We start from the raw sequence: 24,786 nt of genomic DNA, 5'->3' as shown, positions 1-24,786 counted from the left end.
CCCTCTCTAAACTTGATCTCATTGAAAACTCAGCTGCCTGTATCCCAACTGGCACCAAGTCCCATTCACCCATCACCCCTGCTCTCACTCATCTATCTTGGCTCTTGGTCCAGCAATGTCTCCATTTTAAGATTCTCATCTTTGTTTTCAAATCCCTCTATGGAATCCCTAACTCTTTAACCTTCTCCAACTCGACAACCCCTCTGAAACCTCTGTGTTCCTCCAATTCTAGCCTCTTACATAAGCCCGAGGTCCATCATTCCACCATTGTTGCTTTCAGCTGCCTAGGCCCGAAGCTCTGAAGTTCCCTCCCTAAACTCTGCTTCTAACTCGCACTTCTCCTTTAAGGCACCCCGTAAAACCCAGTTCTTTGACCAAGCTTTTGGTCATCTGTCTGAATATTTTCCTACATGGCTATCTGTCAGATTTTATTTGATAAAGCTCATGTGAAGCACCTCGGGATGCTACAAAGGCACAGCTACTAGTTAGGCCACAGCTGGCGTACTGTGTACAGTTTTGGGCACCACACTATAGGAAGGATGTGATTGCACTGGAGAGGGTGCAGAGGAGATTCACCAGGATGTTGCCTGGGCTGGAGCATTTCAGCTATGAAGAGAGACTGAATAGGCTGGGGTTGTTTTCCTTCGAGCAGAGAAGGCTGAGGGGAGACCTGATTGAGGTATACAAAATTATGAGGGGCATAGATAGGGTAGATAGGAAGAAACTTTTTCCCTCAGCGGATGTGTCAATAACCAGGGGGCATAGATTTAAGGTAAGGGGCAGGAGGTTTAGAGTGGATTTGAGGAAAAATGTTTTCACCCAGAGGGTGGTTGGAATCTGGAACACACTGCCTGAAGGGGTGGTGGTGGCAGGAATCCTGACAACATTTAAGAAGTATTTAGACGAGCACTTGAAACGCCATAGCATACAAGACTACGGGCCAAGTGCTGGAGAATGGGAATAGAATAGTTAGGTGCTTGATGGCCGGCACGGACACGATGGGCTGAAGGGCCTGTTTCTGTGCTGTATAACTCTATGACTCTATGAGAACAGGGGAGGGCAGTGGTGCCTCAGCATTGAGGTCCAGGGAGGGGAATGAATTAGAGGAAAAGATGACCTGATGAATCTTCATTTAAACAGCGGAAGCAGCAGGCGATAGAGCTAAGCGATCTCACAACCAATGGATCAGATCAAACCTCTGCAGTCTTGCCCTATCCAGGTGTTAATGGTGGTGGACAATTAAACAACTAACTGGAGGAAGAGGCTTCACAAATATCCCCATCCTGAATGATGGGGGAGCCCAGCACGTCAGTGCAAAAGACAAGGCTGAAATATTTGCAACCATCTTCAGCCAGAAGTGCCGAGTGGATGATCCATCTCGGCCTCCTCCTGGAGGAACAAAGAACAATGAAAATTGGGCCTCCAAGCCTGCGCCGATCCAGATCCTCTATCTAAACATGTCGCCTATTTTCTAAGGGTCTGTATCTCTTTGCTTCCTGCCCATTCATGTATCTGTCTAGATACATCTTAAAAGACGCTATCGTGCCCGCGTCAACCACCTCCGCTGGCAACGCGTTCCAGGCACCCACCACCGTCTGCGTAAAGAACTTTCCACGCATATCCCCCCTAAACTTTACCCCTCTCACTTTGAACTCGTGACCCCTAGTAATTGAATCCCCCACTCTGGGAAAAAGCTTCTTGCTATCCACCCTGTCTATACCTCTCATGATTTTGTACACCTCAATCAGGTCCCCCCTCAACCTCCGTCTTTCTAATGAAAATAATCCTAATCTGCTCAACCTCTCTTCATAGCTAGCGCCCTCCATACCAGGCAATATCCTGGTGAACCTCCTCTGCACCCTCTCCAAAGCATCTACATCCTTTTGGTAATGTGGCGACCAGAACTGCACGCAGTATTCCAAATGTGGCCGAACCAAAGTCTTATACAACTGTAACATGACCTGCCAACTCTTGTACTCAATACCTCGTCCGATGAAGGAAAGCATGCCGTATGCCTTCTTGACCACTCTATTGACCTGCGTTGCCACCTTCAGGGAACAATGGACCTGAACACCCAAATCTCTCTGTACATCAATTTTCCCCAGGACTTTTCCATTTACTGTATAATTCACTCTTGGATTGGATCTTCCAAAATGCATCACCTCGCATTTGCCCTCATTGAACTCCATCTGCCATTTCTCTGCCCAGCTCTCCAATCTATTTATATTCTGCTGTATTCTCTGACAGTCCCCTTCACTATCTGCTACTCCACCAATCTTAGTGTCGTCTGCAAACTTGCTAATCAGACCACCTATACTTTCCTCCAAATCATTTATGTATATCACAAACAACAGTGGTCCCAGCACGGATCCCTGCGGAACACCACTGGTCACACGTCTCCATTTTGAGAAACTCCCTTCCACTGCTACTCTCTGTCTCCTGTTGCCCAGCCAGTTCTTTATCCATCTAGCTAGTACACCCTGGACCCCATGCGACTTCACTTTCTCCATCAGCCTACCATGGGGAACCTTATCAAACGCCTTACTGAAGTCCATGTATACGACATCTACAGCCCTTCATCTACTCTCAAAGTGATGGAAGGTTACATCAACAGTGCTATCAAGCGGTACTAAGTCAGTAAAACCTGCTCACTGATGCTCCGTTTGGGTTCTGCCAGGGGCACTTGTCTCCTGACCTCATTACAGCCTTGTTCCAAACATGGACAAAAGAGCTGAACTCCAGAGGTAAGAGTGACTGCCCTTCCTAGCACAAAGGAAGATAATTGTGGTTGTTGGAGGTCAATTATCTCAGTTCCAGGACATCACTACAGGCGTTCCTCAGGGTAGTGTCCTCGGCCCAACCATCTTCAGCTGCTTCATCAATGACCTTCCTTCAATCATAAGGTCAGAAGTGGGGATATTCGCTGATGATTACACAATGTTCAGAACCATTTGCGACGACTCAGATACTGAAGCAACCCTTGTCCAGATACAGCAAGACTTTGAAAACATTCGGGCTTAGACTAATAAGTGGTAAGTAACATTTGTGCCACTAAGTGCCAGGCAATGACCATCTTCAACAAGAGAGAATCTAACCATCTCCCCTTGACATTTGACATTACCTTTGCTGTATTCCCCCACCATCAACACTCTGCGGGGGGTCACATTGACCAGAAACCGAATTGGACCAGCCAATTAATCTGACCAATTAGCCATATAAATACTGTGATTACAAGAGCAGGTCGCAGGCTGGGAATTCTGCAGGAAGTAACTCACCTCCTGACTTCCCAAAGGCTGTCCATCATCTACAAGGCACAAGTCAGGAATGTGAAGGAATACTTGCCTGGATGATTGCAGCTCCAAAAACACTCAAGACGTTCGGTAGCATCCAGGGCGCAGCAGCCCACTTGATTGTCACCCTATTCACCACCTTCAACATTCACTCCCTTCACCACCGGCGCACAGTGGCAGCAGTGTGTACCATCTACAAGATACACTGCGGCAACTCGCCAAGCCTCTTTCGACAGTACCTTCCAAACCTGCGACCTCCACCACCTAGAAGGACAAGGGCAGCAGACGCATGGGAACAACACCACCTACAAGTTGCCCTCCAAGTCACACACCTTCCTGACTTGGTACTATATCACCGTTCCCTCACTGTCGCTGGGTCAAAATCCTGGAACTCCTTCCTAACAGCACGGTGGGTGTACCTACACTACATGGACTGCAGCGGTTTAAGAAGGGGGCTCACAACCACCTTGTCATGGGGAATTAGGGATGGGCAACAAATGTTGGCCTTGCCAGTGATGCTCACATTCCATGAACAAATAAAAAAAAATGCAGTGGGCTAATAAAGTCAACATTATTGGAGTTTTTCAAAGGAACAGCAAAGGGAAAGTTGAGAAGATCGATTAGAGTACCGGTACCAAAATAATAGAAACCTGAATGTTTGTGACAGAGGAAGGATGGAGGCCGTAGCTGAGGGCTGCTTTGGTTTTGAGATGATGACCTTTATCTTATATCCTAATCAGAAGAGAGATGCTGGAAGAGCCCCTCACAGATGTGAGGGCAGACTTGGATAGACTGTGGCTTTGGAGAGAGGGGATACTGAGGAGGTGAAGAGTTTGCATTAAAGTTGGAAAGGGGGAACTTTGCAGACAGTCTTGGTAATGGAGGATCTATGGAAGATACAGTTGAGACTAGAGGAATCAGAGAGATTAAGAAGTCGTTGGTGGTCGTTGGTGCTGTATAAGTAGAGCTCTCAAAGAGGGAAAGTGGAAGCTGTTGGGTTTGTAAGAGACATGAAGAAACTGCGGCCTTACCAATTGATGGAGATGCTCCTGTATTTCTGGCACCTAAGCACCCAATATTGCAAGTGGAGTGTGCTCATTTTGTACTGAAAATGTGGTATCCGCCATATTGGTAAAGGCAGAAAACTCAGCACCCAGACTGAAACAAGCGTTAGCCTTTTTGCATCGTCAAATAGGGAGCTTCATGCTTTGTAAAACTGGGCTGTCCCGATTGCAGCTGGTGCCAGGCTTCAGACAGTGTGGGCCTGAGAATCAGTGCTGCCACGCTCTAGCTCTCTCTCTCTCTCTCATCATTGGGAGCGCAGGTTCCATTAATTTATCCAATTTGTCTTGTTTTTCAAATCTTTCAACAGATCAACACATTTCTGTTCCTCATAACACTCTGGTCTTTGAAAAAAGCAGTTTCCAAGCGTGACATTGCTGTATCAAAACTTCAAGACACACGGTGAGTTCCCCCAAGATCTCCAGACAGTTTTTTTCAAGGTTTTACTGCCTCACCTCCTTTACTTAAGGAACCGATTCCTTGCTGGGTTGCAATTCTGTGGTGTTCAGTACCATGTATCTCACTCAAGTGGCCATTATTCATGGGCATGCATCAACAGCAGGCTGTTCGACTGTGGGAGGCATCAGTCCTGAGCACTTCAGGCAGGGATCACTGGCGAGTGATCAGGAAGGGGATTCCTGGCTGGTTTTCTGCCCCCTAATCAAGGGAGATTGAGGTGAAAGAGAGACCCAGCAGAGGGAGACAGAGGGACGTGTAAATGAGTACCATGAGTGATACAACAATAAGAAGTTGCATTTATATAGTGCCTATAACATAGTAAAACATCTCAGGACACTCCACAGGCGTGTTATTAAACAAAATTTGACACCCAAGTTACAGAAGGGGATATTAGGTCAAATGACCAAACACTTGGTCAGAACTAGGTGTTAAGGTATCTTAAAGGAGGAAAGAGACTAGGGAGGTGGAGTGGTTTAGGGAGGGAATTCCAGAGCTTGGGGTTCAGACAGCTGAAGGCACAGCCACCAATGGTGGAGCTATTAAAATCTGAGATACACAAGAGGCCAGAATTGGAGGAGTGCAGAGATCTTGGAGAGTTGCTGGGCTGAAGGAGGTTCCAGAGATAGGGATGCATGAGGCTACAAAGGGATTTGAAAACAAGGATGAGAATTTTAAAATTGAGGCATTGTTTAACTGGGAGCTAGTGTAAGTCAGTGAGCACATGGGTAAACAGGACTTGGTGTGAGTTAGGCAGAGGGACTCCAACACTTTGAACGAAAGTACCATTCTTACTGCTCGTTCAGCTGGGTGTCAAAATTATGGAGTGGGACTTGAACTCATAACCTATCAAATCTTAGACTTTAGTAACTAATCGTGGGAATCTTTGGCACAGATAACTGAATAGAGCATTTCATTAGTTTATAAGTAAACTCAATTACATTTGCAAACTTGGCTCAGGCGTCGTGACCATATGTCACAGGGCCAGATGTCATGTGACTGACCCTCCAGGAACATGCCCAATGAGTGTTGACAACCCTACTCTTCATGCCCCAGGGCTCATGGAACTGAACCATAACAAGAGTCAAAGAACAAAGAACAGTACAGCACAGGAACAGGCCATTCAGCCCTCCAAGCCTGCACCCATCTTGATGCCTGCCTAAACTAAAACCTTCTGCACTTCCGGGGACCGTATCCCTCTATTCCCATCCTGTTCATGTATTTGTCAAGATGCCTCTTAAACGTCGCTATTGTACCTGCTTCCACCACCTCCCCCGGCAGCAAGTTCCAGGCACTCACCACCCTCTGTGTAAAGAACTTGCCTCGCACATCCCCTCTAAACTTTGCCCCTCTCACCTTAAACCTATGTCCCCTAGTAACTGACTCTTCCACCCTGGCAAAAAGCTTCTGACTATCCACACTGTCCATGCCGCTCATAATTTTGTAAACCTCTATCATGTCACCCCTCCACCTCCGTCGTTCCAGTGAAAACAATCCGAGTTTATCCAACCTCTCCTCATAGCTAATGCCCTCCAGACCAGGCAACATCCTGGTAAACCTCTTCTGTACCCTCTCCAAAGCCTCCACGTCCTTCTGGTAGTGTGGTGACCAGAGTTGCACGCAATATTCTAAGTGTGGCCTAACTAAAGTTCTGTACAGCTGCAGCATGACTTGCCAATTTTTATACTCTATACGAAGGCAAGCATGTCATATGCCTTCTTGACTACCTTATCCACCTGCGTTGCCACTTTCAGTAACCTGTGGACCTGTATGCCCAGATCTCTCTGCCTGTCAATACTCCTAAGGGTTCTGCCATTTACTGTATACTTCCCACCTGCATTAGACCTTCCAAAATGCATTACCTCAGTCAGGACTCAATGGGCTGGATGGCCTCCCTCTATCAAATTGACTCTAGGAGGAACAGGACAAATCAGGGGGAGAATAAGTCATCGAAGCGAGTATATAGTTTAGTTTAGTTTAGTTTAGTTTAGAGATACAGCACTGAAACAGGCCCTTCGGCCCACTGAGTCTGTGCCGACCATCAACCACCCATTTATACTAATCCTACACTAATCCCATATTCCTACCACATCCCAACCTGTCCCTATATATTTCCCTACCACCTACCTATACTAGGGGCAATTTCTAATGGCCAATTAACCTATCAACCTGCAAGTCTTTGGCATGTGGGAGGAAACCGGAGCACCCGGAGGAAACCCACGCAGACACAGGGAGAATTTGCAAACTCCACACAGGCAGTACCCAGAATCGAACCCGGGTCCCTGGAGCTGTGAGGCTGCGGTGCTAACCACTGCGCCACTGTTATATAAAACTGTATACACATTGAGCAATGCGGAGTATGTCCAGCCAGTTCTGTATCTCACCAGTCTCTCTTCACTGCAGGATGTTGGCGTTTAAAGCCATTGCACAGGTGTTTATCCTGGGCTGTAGCTGGATTTTCGGCTTGTTCCACTTTAGGGAAGAAACCGTGGTGATGGCCTATTTATTCACCATCGTCAACAGCTTCCAGGGAACCTTCATCTTCATCATCCTCTGTGTGTTAAATCCCAAGGTAGGGATCAAAGTATTACATTGAATTTACAGGACAGGAATGGTCCTTTTGGCCGATCAGGTCTATGCCACTGTTTACATTCCACACACACCTCCTCCCACTACTTACTTCATCGCCCTCAACAACATATCCTTCAATTCCTTTCTCCCTCATGTGTTTATCCAGATTCACCTCAACTGCTCCTTGTGGTACCGAGTTCTACATTCACACCACTCTCTGGGTCAATAAATTTCTCCTAATTTCCTTAATGGATTTATTTGTGACTATCTTATATTTATGACCTCTAGCTTTGACACTTACACAGGTGGAAACATCTCTCTGCCTAACCATTGAACCCCTTCATAATTACAAAGGCCTTTCGCGTCACCTCTCAGTTTTCTCTTTTCCAGACAATTCCCCATTTACTGCTTCCTCCCCCAATTGCCCCATTTTCTGGTGCCCTCTTTCCAATTCCCTCATTTATTGGTGCCGTTCCCCAATTTACCCACTTACAGTTGTAGGACTTGATTGTGAAGTTGGTGTTTGAACCCAGTGTAATTTGGGCAACTATATCTTTCCTGCCTTTCCTGTCTCCAAATTTTTCCACTCCTTTCCTGAAGGGTCTGGGTTGGCAGGGCAAAGCTTGCCGTAACACATTTGCGCACCACCCCCCCGCACTCCCCCACCCTCCATTATGCTTTCCACCCCATTGACCGTTCCATTGACTTCAATGTGTTACCACTGTTACGAACTGGTAAAAAAGGGGTCTAGGGTTCCCTCTCAGCCTTCACCTGGTCTTACCATAACAGGGTTTAATTTTAAACACACCGTGTTTTTAGCTCCCCCTTGGTGGATTCTTGTTCACTGCTTTCCAATTGTACGGTAAAGAAAGCAGCCCAAACAGGCTTTCTTAGGTTTAAAGAAGAAAGGTTGAAATTTATTAAACTTATACTCTAATTCGGTTTAACACCTATGGATACACGATGCATTCACGCTAGCATGCATACGCGATACACATATGCAGATAGAGACAGAACAGAGCAGAAGAAATAAAGTGGAAAAGTTTGAGGCAATATCTAAAGCGGGTTTTGGTTACTGTTGAGCTCGCTGATTTTAGGTAGGTCTTGCTTTTCGTTGGGGCCCAGTATTCTTCTTAAACCTTGTTCGCTGTAGGAGACTTTTCTCTCTTGATGTTCGCATGTCCTCAGTGGGTCCAGAGGCTTGTGAGAAAGAGATGGGAGCAGACAGGAGAGGTCTTCTCAGTCCAGGAGCAAACAGTCTTTCTGAGTTGAAGCTCTCTGTGGCTAGTTCAAAAAAGAAACTGGACCAGTCAGTTAGTCATGTGACCAACTGGTTTAACCAGTCCTGTCTTTTGTGGATTGTATCACCTTAGCAGGCCCTGGAATGCACTTCCTTACCCCTTCATTGTCTGGTGATCAAAATCCATTTGGATTAATTGGAGCAGGGAATAGTCCTTTGTCTCCACAAGCACTGTCTTTTAGTATGCAAATGTTTTTCAGCTAAGTGTCTGGTAGCCCTTGTAACAGGCCTTCTCTTCTTCCCAGCAGCAGTTTGAAATCAATGTTCATATGGCTAAATTAATATGCCTCATTCTTGGCAGGTGGGGGTCTGCATGACACCGCCCCAGGTGAATTTTGTCCCCATTGTCTCTCAGTTCTAGGGGTGTCAGCTGCCCTTATTCTTGTGTAGGCCCAGATAGTAAGGGGAGGATTTCAAGAGCCCCTGCTCGGCAAGATTAGAGTAAGAGGGCCCAGAAAGTGGTGGGAGGATAACTGTTCCCCCATTGCTGTGACAAATGCACTGTTCCTCCTGGACTACCACTAGGCTGCTGAGGTCCTCCCTGCATCAGGCAGGAGCCTTTCTATTATGACACGCATAGCATCCCTGTTTGCCCTTTTGGGACAGCACAGTACCTGCTCCATCCAGCATCTGTGCGGACCAGCCAAAGAGGAGCTCAACGGTACATCTTATTGTATTGGTGGACCGAGTAGAGCAGGTGTTCTCCTTTGGGCTCCACCAAGCCACCCTGGGCCTCTGTCGCTCTGGTCCCCTCCCCTCACCCCCAGCCTCCAAAATGGACTGGACGCTTGTCGGGCCTATCAGGCAGCTTGTTGCACTAAGTCCATGCTCAGCAAAAGATCTACTTCCAAGTGTCCTGGACAACCTATTCCAATCTCACCCAATGTCCACACAGGCAAGGCTCACCAATTATGGATTAGTTCTGTGAGACAAAACTGATTGCTACTTCGCCCTCTTCCTTCCCAGCCCAGAGATGCTGAGGCCAATTCCCAGCCCTTGTCCGAACACACCGAACTCAGCACGGACCAGCAATCGAACCTGGGACCTTCCAGAATATTCCTTCTTTCCACAAGTCACAAGCAATATTGAATGTCCCTAGAGGCTTTATTTTTTTTTTCATAGGAACACCTCCAACCTTTCTGAAAACATTCTGTCATAAAGTTGGACTCTCACAGAGGAACTTTGCAATAAAGCAGTGAAGGTGTAATTCATCACAGAATGTATTAGTCCTGCAATTATATAACTGTGGCTTTATTTACATTCCACATAATTTATACCAAGAGCAGGTTAATTCTGGTCAATAATAAGATGACAAGGCCACAGCTTCAATTTGAGGTTCCAAACATTTGCATAGGGTTGACAAGCCCCAGGATTAATGACTGTGTGATGTATCTTGCCTTAAGGTGAGGGCCCAGTGCCGGAAATGGTTTTCCATGATGTGCAAGGCAAAGAAGATAGTTTCACCTAAGAATATAGACACAATCACGCCAAAGACGACTAAGATGGTAAGTGGGTTTTAATTGATGTCTATTCATGTCCCACAGGTGTCAGAATGGTCAATATCTGCTGTTGTGCATTTGGCCAAGTCACATCCTTTGATTTTTGTCTTGCTCAATTGATCCTCTGCGTTGCTGTCAGCTGCCAGAAATCAATGGCGTAGAAATTCGACTTGAGGGGCAGCGCAAAATCGGTACTGTTGCAACTGCGCCCATTTATATGCCTCGCCTAATATTGCTCTATTGAAGCCAGGGAGATAACATGGAGGAGAATGGGTGGTCGATTCGATGATGTCCATTTTGTCACTGCCCGAGAACCAATTTCTAACCCCATTGGCACCCATGGGTCAGTTTGGTAATGACAGATCATTCAACCTGTCATGCTAGACCCCCACCTGCCAAGAATGAGGCATGTCAATTTCACCACATGGACATTGAATTTCAAATTGTTGCTGGGAAGAAAGGAAGGCCTATTACAAGGGCTGCCAGGCACTTGGCTGGAAGACATTTACAAACTAATAGGGACAAGAGAGGTTACTCCCCTTATCCATTTAACCCCCAATGGACTTTGAGCACCAGACATTGAAGGCAGGGAAGAGTATTCCAGGACCTGCTAAGATGATACAATCCACAGAGCCAAGACGTGGTCAGACCAGTTAGTCACATGACTAACCTGCTTGGCAAGCTGGGTTTTTCTGAATTGTACAAACAGTTTGAACTGAGAGTGCCTGTTTGCTCCTGGAATGAAAAGACCTCTCCTGGCTGGCTTGCCACAGCCTCTCCTGTCTGCTCCCATCTCTTTCTCATGGAAATCCAAATCCACTGAAGGCACATGAACCCCGAGAGAGTAAAGTCTCCTACAGTGAACTAGGTTAAAGAAGAATACTGGGCCCCAACGAAAAGCAAGATTTGCCTACAATCAAGGACTCTACAGTGAGCTCAAAGATCCGTAACAAAAGCCCTCTTCAGAGATTGCCTCAAACTTTTCCACTTCATTTCTTCTGCTCTGTTCTGTCTCTATCTGCATGTGTGTATCACGTATGCATGCTAGCATGGGCGCATCGTGTATCCATAGGCGTTAACCGAATTAGAGTTTAAGTTTAATAAATTTCAACCTTTCTTCTTTAAACCTAAGAAAACCTGTTTGTGCTGGTTTTTTTGCCTTATAATTGGAAATCAGTGACCAAGGATTCACCAAAGGAGAGCTAAAAACACGATGTGTTTAAAATTAAACCCTGTTATGATAAGACCAGGTGAAGGCTGAGAGGGTCCCCTAGACCCCTTTCTCACCTGGTCATAACACAACCATAGAGAGCATGACAGCTGAGCCCAAACCTATTCTAATGTATTGCCAGCAAGCGTTGCTGGATGGTAAAGAACCCTGGCTGATTTTTCCTCTTGCTGGTTCAGGAGCTAATTGTAGTGCCCTTTGTTGTCTTTCTGAAAGAGACCAGTTAGCTTAGAGAGCAGAATCAAATCTGAGACCGATCTGGTCTGCGAAGCTCAGAGGAACTCACTGAGTGATTAGTGTTTCCTATAACATTATGTCTTCTGGTCAAATCCTGTATCACATATTTGTTCTAGACAGAGATTGAATGCAGTCATAACAATTTATTTCCATTTTGTTGTAGAGTTTGGAGCATTGATGAAGCCGCTCTTCTCTCACCAGCTGTGCGGTGTAGACCTAACGGATGAGGAAGTGAAGACGATCATCTGCTTAGCTGTAGTGATGAGAACGGACTTTTCAAAGATAGTTGAATTATCTGACATCTGTGCCATGGGGTGAAGGGCCCTGAGTATTTCAGTCAAGATCCTTATTTTTGTGTGTTTCAATTTTGTATTGGTTCACAGCTACTAGGTGCAGCTATTGGCAACTGGTGTACAGTTACAGGTTTATTTTTGTGCTTAATTGAGAGCATAACAGATAGTTGCAATAATGAGTATTTCTTCTGAAACTTTGTGCATAGAAGCTTGGCTCAGTTTGTTAACCCTCTCACCTCTGAGTTGTGACTTCTAGCCTGAATTCTGGACCCGGCCACATTTCAGTGCAACATCTGCCCTTGCGGAAAAGATGTTAAACTAAAGCCTTCACTTCTCTGCTCAGGTGAACATCAAAGATCCCATGCCATTATTGACGGAAGAGTTAAAAACTTTGGAGAAGCAGAGTGATTTAGGGCACCAAGTACAAAAATCACTAGAAACTGGTGTACAAAAAGTAATCAAAAAGGCGAATGGAAATGTTGTCCTTTGTGTCAAGGGGACTGAAATTCACACAGCTGGAAGTTATGCTACAGTTATATAAAGCTGTGGATAGACACCATCTGGAGTACTGCACCTCAGGAAGGATATATTTTGGCATTGAGGGATGTAGCAGGTTCACTAGAAGGATAACAGGGCTAAACAGAATGATGGGATAGAGAAAGAGAAATGAATTCCTCTGGTAGGGGAGTCCAATACAAGGGGGCAAAACCTTAAAATTAGAGCTAGGCTGTTTAGGCGTGAAATTGGGAATCACTTCTTCACAGAAAGAGTAGTGGAAATCTGGAACTCTCTCCCATTTGAAGATTTGCAAACTGAGCTTGAGGGGCAGAATGGCCCATTACGGTTCCTCTACATTCACCTGGTGTCTTGGCCAACAATCACCTATTTACTACCAAGACAAAAACAGATGATTCATCTTATTTTCTGTTGTGGGATCTTGCTTTGCATAGTGGGTTGCTAGCTTTGCAACATAAAAACAGCGACTATATCGAAAGTAATTCCTTCACTGTGGGCATCACTGGCAAGGCCAGCGTTTGTTGCCCATCCCTAATTGCCCTTGACAACTGAGGGCAGTTAAGAATCAACCACATTGCTGTGGGTTTGGAGTCACATGTAGGCCAGACCAGGTAAGGACGGCAGATTTCCTTTCCTGAAGGACATTAGTGAACCAGATGCATTTTTACAACAATTGCTGATAGTTTCATGGCACCATTACTGAGACTAGCTTTCAATTCCAGATTTTAATTCATTGAATTTACGTTTCAGCAGCTGCAGTGATACCCTATCCCCAGGGTATTAACCTAGACCTTAAAATTATGAATTCAGTGAAATTACCACTACGCCACCATCTCCTCCAAACTGGTAATAGAGTGGTGAAGCATCCTTTGTGATCTTGGTGCTGGTTGTGAGCATATATGTAAAATTCAACCTTTAATTCGCCTTCAAGAGTTTGACTGCATTAGATTAGATTAGATTAGAGATACAGCACTGAAACAGGCCCTTCGGCCCACCGAGTCTGTGCCGAACATCAACCACCCATTTATACTAATCCTATACTAATCCCATATTCCTACCAAACATCCCCACCTGTCCCTATATTTCCCTACCACCTACCTATACTAGTGACAATTTATAATGGCCAATTTACCTATCAACCTGCAAGTCTTTTGGTTTGTGGGAGGAAACCGGAGCACCCGGAGAAAACCCACGCAGACACAGGGAGAACTTGCAAACTCCACACAGGCAGTACCCGGAATCGAACCCGGGTCCCTGGAGCTGTGAGGCTGCAGTGCTAACCACTGCGCCACTGTGCCGCCCTTGTTGGATTCATCCCTGGTGTACAAACACAGGGCTGTGGCCCTTTATCTGTATTGTGACATTCACATTCTACCGAGGTCTCCCCACTATATCTGCTGGCTGAAGGAGACATGGCCAACTGTTAGCTGAGCTATGGCTCAGTGCACAGGAACTTTGGCCTGGGAGGTCAGTTAGTGAATGGTTCCACCAACAGCTGCCCTTAGCAGGAGTGGAGCAATGGATGGGGAGCCGGATTTCTGATTATCTATGTCGTAATTATCCACCGGGAAACCCCCTCTGTTATGGCAGGTAATTAAGATTCCACTATCTCTGTAACCTCCTCCAGTCCCACAACACTCCTGGATCTCTGCCCTCCTCCAATTCTGGCATCTTGCACACCCCGATTTTAATCGCTCCACCATTGGTGGTCGTGCCTTCAACTGCCTGGGCCCTAAGCTCTGGAATTCCCTCCCTAAATTTCTCCACCTCTCTTTCCTCCTTTAAGTCTCTTCTTAGAACCTATCCCCTTGGACAGGTTTTTGTTCACTCGTCCTAATATCTATGTGACTCAGCCTCAAATTTTGTCTAATAACGTCTCTGTCAAGCGCCTTGGGACGTTTCACTGTGTTAAAGGAGCTATATAAATGCAAGTTGTTAAGAAAGGAAGAACTTGCATTACTGTTGTAATGTAGGAAATGTGGTCCATTTGTGCACAGCAAGCTCCCACAACCACCAGTGAGATGAATGACCAGATAATCTGCTTTACTGATATTGGTTGTGGGATAATTGTTGTCTCTTCTCGTTCTTTTGTCAACAATCTTGATAATTATAGGACTACAAGTCTTTCTTGAATCTCTGCAGTGGGAACCACTATTGTCTTTATTTTACAGCAGAACTTTGCCAACACTCAGAATTCCATCTGGTCCTTTCTGCTCCCACAGCATCAGTTTGCCCTAGTGGTTGCACCATGAGCTCTAGCCCATAGATGGTGAAAGGCCCGAATAACGGCAAGTGTTTGCTTAGGCTATATTGTACTGAAGTGCCATCTTTTGGATGAGACATTAAACCAAGGCCTCATCTCAGATGACTGGCAAGATCCAGTGGCACTATTGAAAGATGAGCAGAGGCATTTTCCCACTCTCCTGACCAAAATTCTAATCATTCAAACAAAACCACAATTAACTGGTCATTTATTTGATTTGGCGGAGACGAGAGTTTGAGATTTGTAAAAAATGTTTACTTCCCACGTGACCCAAACCCATCTGTTTTTGCAGGCTAAAATTCCCCCCTTTATTTGTATTGACACAGGAGATTGTTCAGAATGAGGAGAGAAAACTGCAGATTCTGTGTCTCATGCTGTTTGTATTTCAGGCTTGAGAAATAGCTGAAAAGTCACTAAGCACAGGATCATTTCCGATAAAGGAGTAAAGGCAAATGGCTTTTATTAAAACTTTAAAAAAAATTCTCAAACCACCTTATTAAGAAATTAGCTAAGGACACAAACATTAACGATATTGAAGTTTCTGTTATAACCAGAATTTGTGTGGCGCGTGTTACAGTCAGGGCCTATTACACGATGTAAGTGGTTTACAGGTCAGACACTGAATGAGAAATACCATCATGTTTACAGTATGCAGCAAAACTCTCGCAATGTAAAATAAAGTCAGAATGTTCTGATGATGCAGACACTTTACAACGATCCTGGAGAACTAACACAGTCAGTCAACAGTGAGGAAAATTACAGGAGCTGTTAACGTCTGAAACTCAAAACAGAGACAGTGATGTGAGTAGATATTCTTGAAAATGCTCAGGGTAATGTGAGTGCTGCACACACCCGGTCACTGCTCTTCCATGGACAATAACTGATGCTGTTTGGTTTTTGGAATAAATTGACTATCTCAGCTCGTGCCTGAACAGTGAGTTGACTAAGGGACGGTTCAGACACAAGAGTACAGCTGATTGGAATTTAAAGAGCTCCTGTAGCTGTTTAAGGAGATGCTGAAGATTACTGATCTGAAAACCTCTGCCTGGGAAACTTGACTAGACCAGTCATGTCAACACTTCAGCTAGTTACACAGGACAGAGGCCAGGTACTCTAAATGGCTCACTTCCTGATCCATAGCACCTCATGTCTGAATCAATTGCAGAACCATCTGAGGACCAGCAGCTGCAGAACTACTCGACTCCCAATAGTTTTGCCTGTCCTTGCATGGTTAAACCGTCTGCCCTCTCGGGTGGACATAGAAAATCCCCTGGCACGGTTACACCGAAGAGCAGGGATGTTCTCCTCGGTGCCAATATTTATCACTCAACCAACACCACTAAAACAGATTATCCGGTTATGATCATATTGCTTTTTGTGGGAGCTTGCTGTGCACAAAATGGCTGCCACATTTCCTACATTACAACAGAGACTACACTTCAAAAAGTAAATCATCGGCCGTAAAGTGCTTTGGGATGGGCTGAGTTGGCAAAAGGTGCTCTATTAACGACAATTCAGTTTTCTTTTATCTTTGGGTACAACTGCAAGCATAAGGCCAGACATGGCCAGTATTGCCCCCGCTATCCCAGCATCCCTTCTTGGTTCTTTTTCCCATTGTCCAGTCAGAGTGAAAGACTGACAGGAATTCCTTTAAACATGCAAATTGAATGGCAGGAAAAGCAAACAACGTGTCTTTAACGGGATTGCTATTCGATAGGCGGTCTCCACTTCTTAAGATTAGAGCACTGAACATGCAGTTCAAAGACATGAGAAATTTCAAAGACACCAGATAGACACCAGTTCTAAACCAGATCAGCAAATCTTTCAGAACAGAGCAGGCAGAAAAGGCGGAGTTCCTGACCTCACCAATTCCTTCGCTCCCCGCCTACAAAGTTTCCCTGCTGGCAAAAGCACTTCTAGTAACCTTCAAAATGACTTGCAAAAAGACAGGCACTGTATCTGCATTAGCTCCGCAAACAGCAGGCAAGAAATTACGTTTTCTCTTGAAGTTCTGGCAGACAGAGAGATGGACTCATTTTGCTCCAGATTCTGTTAGGGTGTTTACTGTCTGGAAGTAAAAAAGAAATTAATATTTTACACGCACCTTTTTCAATTTATTCAACATTAAACTTTTAAGTAGGAGGCAGCGGTTCCTTGAAAAGTCAACGTCAAGAAACCGTGACCCAAAGGGTCTAATTTATACTGCTCCTTGTGATCTCAGGCCAGTATCGTTCACAGCAGATCGGAGTTATACTGCTGACTGCACTTGGCTGAGATCAGCAGCAAAATACCTCCACCAGCATCCAAACCCTACTGGAGGGAAGGGTCATGTTTGCTGTTAGAGTAGATGTCCATGAAAGGACTGATTGCAATATTGGGCTGAAGTTATACAGCAGTCAGCGTGAACACCAGCCAAGGGAGGTTGTCCCAGAGGTGCTTTCACACCATGCAGCTTCAGTTTGTTTGGTATACTAAGACCCAAACTAAAGATCGATCTGAAAATGCAGTGTAACTGCATCTTGAGAATTGCTATTCATCCATTCCCCATCTCCGACACTCCTTCCTGCATTGCGGGGGCTGGTGGGGGAGGTCAGTCACGTGAACAAATCTCACCGATGACCCCATCGTGGGAATGCCAACCTTCCAGGATTTCCCTGGGATCTCCAGGCATTGAAAGTTAATTTCCTGGACACTGCTGCAAGCAACACTTGGAAGGAAAATCATGAGATGTTAAAATAAAGTGTCCATTTTTCAATTTTTTCCAACCCTTTTGTTTATTAGTTTCAGAATTCTTAGAAATTGGGGGGAAAAAGGCTGTTTTTGATGATATGGAACCATTGGAGGTGGGAAGCCCAGGAATATGTTCAGAGTTGGCAACTGTTTCCCATCGGGATGGGGAACCTCTACATGTGACACTGAGACACTGCACTTCCCAAGAGATTTCATTTAGAAACAGAAGAATTTATTCATACATTTTAAGCCACTTTTATTGATGTGGTAATATTTCACTCTCAACCCAGGTAGAATCCAACTGAAAGTCACCAGAGATTCACTTACTGTCATGACTGACATCGGGACACTTGTAGAAGTAGATTCCAACAGGCTAGGTTTCTTCATGCTCCCGCACACTGTAGCAAACCGTTTGCGGTATTCCTCCCTTACCTTGAATCAAAGCAAAAGCAGGGATTTGAAGCTGATGGGATGCGTAGCTCAAAAGGAGGTAAAAGCAAACCTTTCAACTGAAAACTTGTTCTTCTGTCCTGTCTCCCACCTTCTACCTTCTGTAAACTTGAGCTCAACCAAGACTCTGCTGCCTGTATACCAAATGGCATGAAGTCCTCTTCACCCATCACCCCTGTGCTCGCTGATCTACGTTGCCTCCCGGTCCGGCAACTACTCGATTTTAAGTGGCACTATTTCGAAGAAGAGCAGGGGAGTTCCCTCCGGTATTCTGGCCAATATTTATCCCTCAGTCAACATCACAACATTGCCATTTGTGGGAGCTTGCTGTGCACAAATTGGCTGCCGCACTTCCTACATTACAACAGTGACTACCCTTCAAAAGTGCTTCATTGACTGTAAAGCACTTCGGGACATCCTGAGGTAGTGAAAGGTGCTATAGAAATGCAAGCCTATTAGTCTGTTGTTAGTACCTCAGACTGACACAGCTCAAAACTTTTCAGCTTCCAATGAGTTTTCTGCAAATCTCTTTTCACACTAAAATAATTCCGAAAATGACATTTGACATTTTCCCACATTAGTTTAAGGAGAATACGGTGCAGTATTCTGATATGATGTTAACAAAGGCTGGATAAATACAAGTTCAGGAAGCTGTACCTGGCGGTTTAAAACACAAAGGATGATGAAAATGAAGATTCCCTGGAAACTGTTGACAATGGTGAATAAATAAGCCATCACCACGGCTTCTTCCCGAAAGTAGAACATGCCGAAAATCCAGGGAATGCCCAGGATAAACACCTGCGCAATGGCTTTAAACGTCAGCATCCTACAACGAAAAGAAAACAGAGCTTTACGTGGTGATGGTCTCTGAACCATTCACTGAAAGCGTGCTGAAGGAAGCTGGGATACTTTAGACAAATTTATAAGTTGAGTATTGTTAAGAAAATGTAAAATTGGGCCAATTTGGAAAGATATGCTGGGAACAGAGGATCAGGAGGAGGCCATTCAGCCCCTCGAGCCTGTTCCACCATTCTATTAGATCATGCATGACCTCTACCTCAACCTCAATCACCTGTCAGGTCCTCGATAGCCCAACCAAACAGAAATCCATCAATCTCAGTCTTGGAAGCTTCAATTGTTCCCCAGCCTATAGGGAGAGAATGTTCTAGATTTCCCTCCTAAATGGCCTAGCTCTAATTTTAATATTTGGTCCCCTCATTCTTGATTCCCTCACCAGAGGAAATAGATCCTCCTGGATCCAACCTACTGAATCATGTTAACATTTTCAATACTCTGATCAGATCAGCTCTCAATCTTCTGTACTCAAGGGAATTAAAGTCTGTCTTGGCGAGTAGGCCTCATAATTTAACCCTTTAGCCACCAGAAACGTTTCATTATGTCTCAGGAATCTGCTGGTGGAGAGGCCATGACACACTTGCTGTATTATTGTACATCTGCACTTTCAAAATACATCAAGGTACAGCCTCCTCGGGCAGGGCGGGAGAGAGGGGGCATATGGTCACGGCAGAAAGTTAAAGGAAATTATTAACTAGTCGCCATGTAAACACTCGGGTTGTGTGGGGGTGTGTGGTGGGGTGGGGGGGGTGGGGTGGGGGGGGTTAGTTTCCTTGGATCTTCTCCTGATTGGATGCTTTAACCTTGTTGGAAGCTCCATTCCTGTGTGTATTTGGAGTTTCTACTGACCGTTGAGTTAGCTGTCAGACCGGGAGAGGCTCCCTGAGGAGTATTCCCAGTCCAGCAGTGCAAAATAGAAAAAGGTTTACAAATTCCTCTTGCAGCATCAAAGTTGTTTTTCCTCCAGCCTAGTTTAACCTCCTGTACGTTACTCATTTTAGACTGACATTAGAGAGAAAAATAATCTATGTTCATTGAGCATGTTCAAGACAGAAATCAATGGATATCGGGGTACTAACGACATCAAGGGATACGGAGATAGCGCAGGAAAGTGGCATTGAGGTAGATTATCTAATTGAATGGCGGAGCAGGCTCGATGGGCTGAATGGCCTACTCCTGCTCTTACATTCCGATGTTCCTAGAAACAGATTATTCCCAGGACGTGGCATTTTTGAGACTGGCCAACACTTTGTCAGGGAAGACTTTGCTTCTCTTTTCCTGTCTACTCACATGAATGGATAGAATGGTTGGTACAGACCACAGCCAGTTAGTTCCTGTCAATATCAACTGATTCTAACAATATTTGGTACTTCAACCTTTCCATCTGTCGGATACAATGCTAAACCGAGCCCCCATCTGTTCCCTCGGGTGGATATAAAAGATCGTAGACCATTAATTCGAAGAAGAGCAGTGAATTCTCCTGCTCGCCAGCAATTATCCTTCAAATAACATCACTAAAAATAGATTATGTGGTCATTATCACATTGCTGTTTGTGGGAGCTTGCTGTGTGGAAATTGCCTGTTTCCTACATTGCAACAGTGTCTACACTTCATTGTACTTCACTGACTGTAAAGCACTTTAGGACGTATTAAGGTAGTGAAAGGCAATTCCTTTCCTTTTTAAAAAGAAAACTTACCTCATGTCTTTAATCTTTGATACTTCAGGATTTAAGTTCTGAAGTTGGTCCCTCAATATCCAGAGGATTGTAAGGAACAGAATCATGTTGATCTGCAGCACAATCAGAATCAGGAATTCAGTTCAAGGCACTTAGCTGAGCTGTTTAGCAGCAAACCAGATGAAGAATCGGCAATAGGAGGTCGATGGGATTTGATACCGAGTTCGACCTATGATGAGGGTAGACAGAAACTGTGGGAGAAAGGAACACCTCTGCCTGGAATTTCTGTGGGGGGCTGGGGGTGGGGGGCAGGGGGGTGTTTGGGGGGGTTGGTTCCCAGGCGGGAGATGGATGGAACCATGGGACAAATTATGTCAATGGCTAAAAATGGCTCCAGATGCCATTTTTCCAAGGATTGTGCTCACCTTCTGCCAGAGTCATTTCAGGAGATCAGTGAATCCCCAAAGAAATTCTCAGCCCTAATCTTTAATCCCCAGATCGGACAGCATTGAGAATAAAGATCAAACTTTAAGAACTTTTGAGATTAAATTTGTAACATTGAGCATTATTATATATAAAAGTCTAATTTGCAATATAATTATTGTAATGTTGTAGTCTAACTTGTTTTACAGGAGCAATGGGGCCAAAAATGTGAATTCCAGGCACTTAAACATTTTCCATATACCGGCAGGTGCTGTACCCTGGCTCCTAGCCCTGTATAACCAGGGAGTATTTCAATGAATTATAGTCTGTACAGCACAGGACACAAGGGGAGGCCTGTGATCTGCACTCTGTGACAGAGCACTTCAGAACAGAAAGGGAAATTCAGAAGCAATTTAATCCTCCATCTAACACACACGCATGCATACACAAACATGCTGGATGGCCGAGAGGTGGTGATGTTCATTTTAAAATGGATCGAGCCAATTATAAATCAAGCACAGGTCCCAATATTTATAAAAAGTGATTACCATAACGATGAGAGCAACTGGACCCAGGAAGCTCCACAGAAAGCCGTCTTCCGTCTTCAGCCAACAACTGTGATAGAAACAGAAAACAATGGTGTCAGGGCAATGTTAGCCTTGGGTTAGTAGTTGACCACCTCAGCTCTGAATCAGCAGCTTGCGAGTTCAAGCCTTGCTAATACTGACGCAAGTGCTGTCCTTCTGATGTGATGTTAAATTGAGGTCCTGTATGCTATCTCTGATGGTTGTAAAAGATCCCATGGCACTATTTTTAAGAAGAGCAGGGGGTGGGGGGGGGTTCTCCCCGATGTCTTGGCTAACATTTCTCCCTCAACCAACATCACTAAATTTTTTCCATTGTTTGAGGGACAATCGGTTGCCACAGTTCACGACATTACACCAATGATTCCAATGAAAAGAACTTAATTGTCTGTGATACACTGGGATGCCCTGAGGATGTGAAAGCTGCTAGTTGGATGCAATTTCTTTCTTCTTAAGTGGTTGGGAAGGGTTGAACAGAGTTAACTCTGAGGCAAATCATTGATACCTGGTGGATGGTGTGACTGTTCTACTTAGGCAGCAGTCTAAAGGAGATCAGTTTAAAAGGACTGTCAGACACATATTAACATTAACCAGCCATCTCTATTGGGACAGTTTCATGTAACCCAAACCAATCTGAGGGCTGATTCAGTGCCAGTGTCCCTTGATAACATGGCCTGCCCTTCCAGGAAGGGCAACTCGGAAAGTCAGGTGAGAAGGCCAGATTGCAGGAGTTGGTGAGAATGTGGAACCAGCTGGAGGGGTTTACAGAGATAGCGAGGGGCAAAACCATGGAGGGATTTGAAAACAAGGATGAGAATTTTAAGCTTAACTAGAAGCTAATGTAGGTCCGTCAGCTCAGGAGTGATGGGTGAATGAGACTTGCTGCAAGTTAGGACACAAGCTGCAGTGTTTTGAATGAGCTGAGGTTTATGCAGGATGGAAGATGGGAGGCTGGCCAGGATTGCATTGAAATGTAACAAAGGCATGGATGAGAGTTTCAACAGCAGATGAGCTGAGACAGGGGCAGAGATGGGCAATGTTATGGAGGTGGAAATAAGCATTCTTAGTGATGGCACGGATACGTGGTCAGAAGCTCATTCCGGGGTCAAGTACAGCACCAGGATTGTGAACAGTCTGGTTCAGCCCTGGACAGTTGCCAGGGAGAGGGATGGAGTCGGTCGCTAGGGAATGGCATTTGTGGTGGGGATCGAGGACAATGTCTTCATTCTTCCCACATTTAGTCTGAGATACTGCTTCCACTGGTAGAAGAGCTGGTAACCAGAGGATCCAAATTTAAGATAATTGTCAAAAGTACCCGAGAGGAGATGAGGAGAAATTTTTTTTTGCAGCGAGTTGTGATCTGGAAGGTGGTGGAAGCAGAATTAATCGTATCTATTAAAAATAAATTAGATAAATAATTGAAAAGAAGACACATGCAAGGCTATGAGAAAAGAGCAAAGGAGTGGGACTAATTGGATAGCTCTTTCAATGAGCCAGCACAGGCGCAGTGGGCTGAATGGCCTCCTTCTGTGCCGTATGATTCTACAATCCTACTTTATGGAAGAGGAAGGTGAAGACTACTAGGGATCAAGACAGCACCAGGATGACACATGCCTGTTGATGGAAGTTGTTGACCGCTCGTCAATCCTCTGTGGCAGGTTCATTGATCCTTGGTCATGGGTCAGGCAGGTCCTCAGAACAGCACCTCAGCCAACTGCCTGACTCACTCATGGAGGTGTAGAGCTGTTACTGGGGACTGGGATTCATCCCACTCAGCTCCAAGTTTCCAAGTAAACACAAAGCCTAATGTGCAGACCAATCCTAACTGTACAAAAAGCATGTGTCTGACCAGCCATCTGCTCTGGTGGACTGTGCTCCTTAGAGTGGCTAAACCCCAGTATTACCTCTGCAAGCACCAGGGGGCCTTGACTCTTCCAACATGCACCCAGGCTCTCTGGAATTGGGTAAGTGAGAAGTATTTCTACAAAGAATGAGCCTGCATTCTATATTGGAAAACAAAGTGACTCTTGCAACGCAGAGCATGCACAGAGTGATCGCTGACGTCATCAGTGCGTGCGAACATTTGCCAGCTTGCCAGTATGAATTCGCGCATGCACGCGCTAATGTCATCACGCAATGACGTCATCATCCCTCAATAGTCACGATCATTGGCTCCATTCCTCCTAACAGTAGCCCGCTCCCTCCTACCATCCCACTTCAATTGCCGCTTTCAATTTCCCGAGCTGTGAGCAGACGGGCGCAGGAGGGAGCGGTGAAGAGAAGCGCGATGGCAGGAGGGAGTGGGGTACTGTTGGGGATGGGATGGAGGCGGCGATCACAGCCACTGTGGGGATTTGGGTTTATGGCTGCGTTTGCTTTTTGTGACAAATTGAGCAGCACCATCTTTATTACTGGCAGCTGCCTGAGACTGTGCAGACAATGACGTTTCAGTGGATGTAGCTGCATTGGCGCATGTGCTGGTACTGCACCACCTAGTGGTTGCGTTGTCAGCAAACGCAGCCATTGGAAAAAGATGGGTCAGTCTAGATCTCCCAGAAGGTTGAATTGGAGACTAAAACACTCTTTTCCTGACATATTAGATACCCACCTGAATATAAAGAGCTAAACAAGGATAATAGATAGACAGAGGTACAGCTGATAATTTTAGAGAGCTTACTGTGTCGATGATCCATATCCTTGGGGATTTATTGATACTGCAATCACCAATATCAGTGCAGCTACTCCATAACCACATGGGTACATGTATCTCCTTCTTATGTAGTGCAAATGGGAAGCCTTTACTTTCTTCATATTCCTGACCAGGAGGTAAAGCTGCACCCCTTCCAAACACGTCCAGGTGAAAGCAGCCAGAAAGAGGTAATGTAGAGACCCAGCAATGATTCCACACAGAATCTGGAACAGAAACAGGGTTTAGAAACTTGGTCACCACTGGATTATGGGTTAAAGGGTTGTTGTCAATGTCTCAATGACAATGGGCTTGTCAGACAAAATGTTCTGGAAAGTTCTGTTACATTTATTAATGGTAAATTTGATATATATTTTGGAATGTACCAAGGAATGCTCAAAATTTAACATTGATTGTTAAACAGCCCCAGAAGCACCAGGGCTAGAGATGCTAAATACATGTTCACATGCAGCAAGACCTGCACATCATTCAGGCTTGGGCTGCTAAGTGGAATTCACATTCACGCCGTTCAAGCTAGGCAAAGACCATCTCCAACAAGAGAGAATCTAACCATCTGCCCTTAACATTCAACAGCATTATCATCACTGAATTCCCTACCATCGATGTCCTGGGGGTTACCATTGACCAGAAACTGAACTGGATCAGC

The 24,786-nt window shown here is 45.2% G+C and overlaps 2 protein-coding genes across 6 annotated transcripts in view; one reads left to right on the top strand and one right to left on the bottom strand.

Moving 5' to 3' along the window:
* Positions 1-13,268, top strand: part of LOC137355626 (adhesion G protein-coupled receptor E3-like) — a 52,879-nt gene extending 39,611 nt beyond the window's left edge. Inside the window, exons 15-18 of the mRNA XM_068020985.1 lie at positions 4,663-4,754; positions 7,212-7,380; positions 10,083-10,184; positions 11,807-13,268. Coding sequence (XP_067877086.1) covers positions 4,663-4,754; positions 7,212-7,380; positions 10,083-10,184; positions 11,807-11,821 — 378 coding nt within the window. The 3' untranslated portion in view covers positions 11,822-13,268. The remainder of the gene's footprint in view (positions 1-4,662; positions 4,755-7,211; positions 7,381-10,082; positions 10,185-11,806) is intronic.
* The window catches only part of LOC137355624 (adhesion G protein-coupled receptor E3-like), a 71,099-nt gene continuing 57,977 nt past the window's right edge, over positions 11,665-24,786 (bottom strand). For 2 of the 5 annotated variants that reach the window (XM_068020980.1, XM_068020984.1), the window contains 6 exons: positions 24,111-24,346; positions 21,398-21,464; positions 20,448-20,539; positions 18,553-18,721; positions 17,773-17,877; positions 11,673-16,783 (listed from right to left, as the gene is read on the bottom strand). In XM_068020980.1, the coding sequence (XP_067877081.1) occupies positions 16,748-16,783; positions 17,773-17,877; positions 18,553-18,721; positions 20,448-20,539; positions 21,398-21,464; positions 24,111-24,346 (705 nt within the window). In that variant the 3' untranslated portion in view covers positions 11,673-16,747. Of the gene's footprint in view, positions 16,784-17,772; positions 17,878-18,552; positions 18,722-20,447; positions 20,540-21,397; positions 21,465-24,110; positions 24,347-24,786 lie in introns of all 5 variants that reach the window. The other 3 variants (XM_068020981.1, XM_068020982.1, XM_068020983.1) reach the window with 3 other exon arrangements.

Source organism: Heterodontus francisci, chromosome 43, assembly GCF_036365525.1.
Source record: "Heterodontus francisci isolate sHetFra1 chromosome 43, sHetFra1.hap1, whole genome shotgun sequence".
Classification (NCBI taxonomy): domain Eukaryota; kingdom Metazoa; phylum Chordata; class Chondrichthyes; order Heterodontiformes; family Heterodontidae; genus Heterodontus; species Heterodontus francisci.
This window is presented reverse-complemented; position numbering and strand designations above follow the sequence as displayed.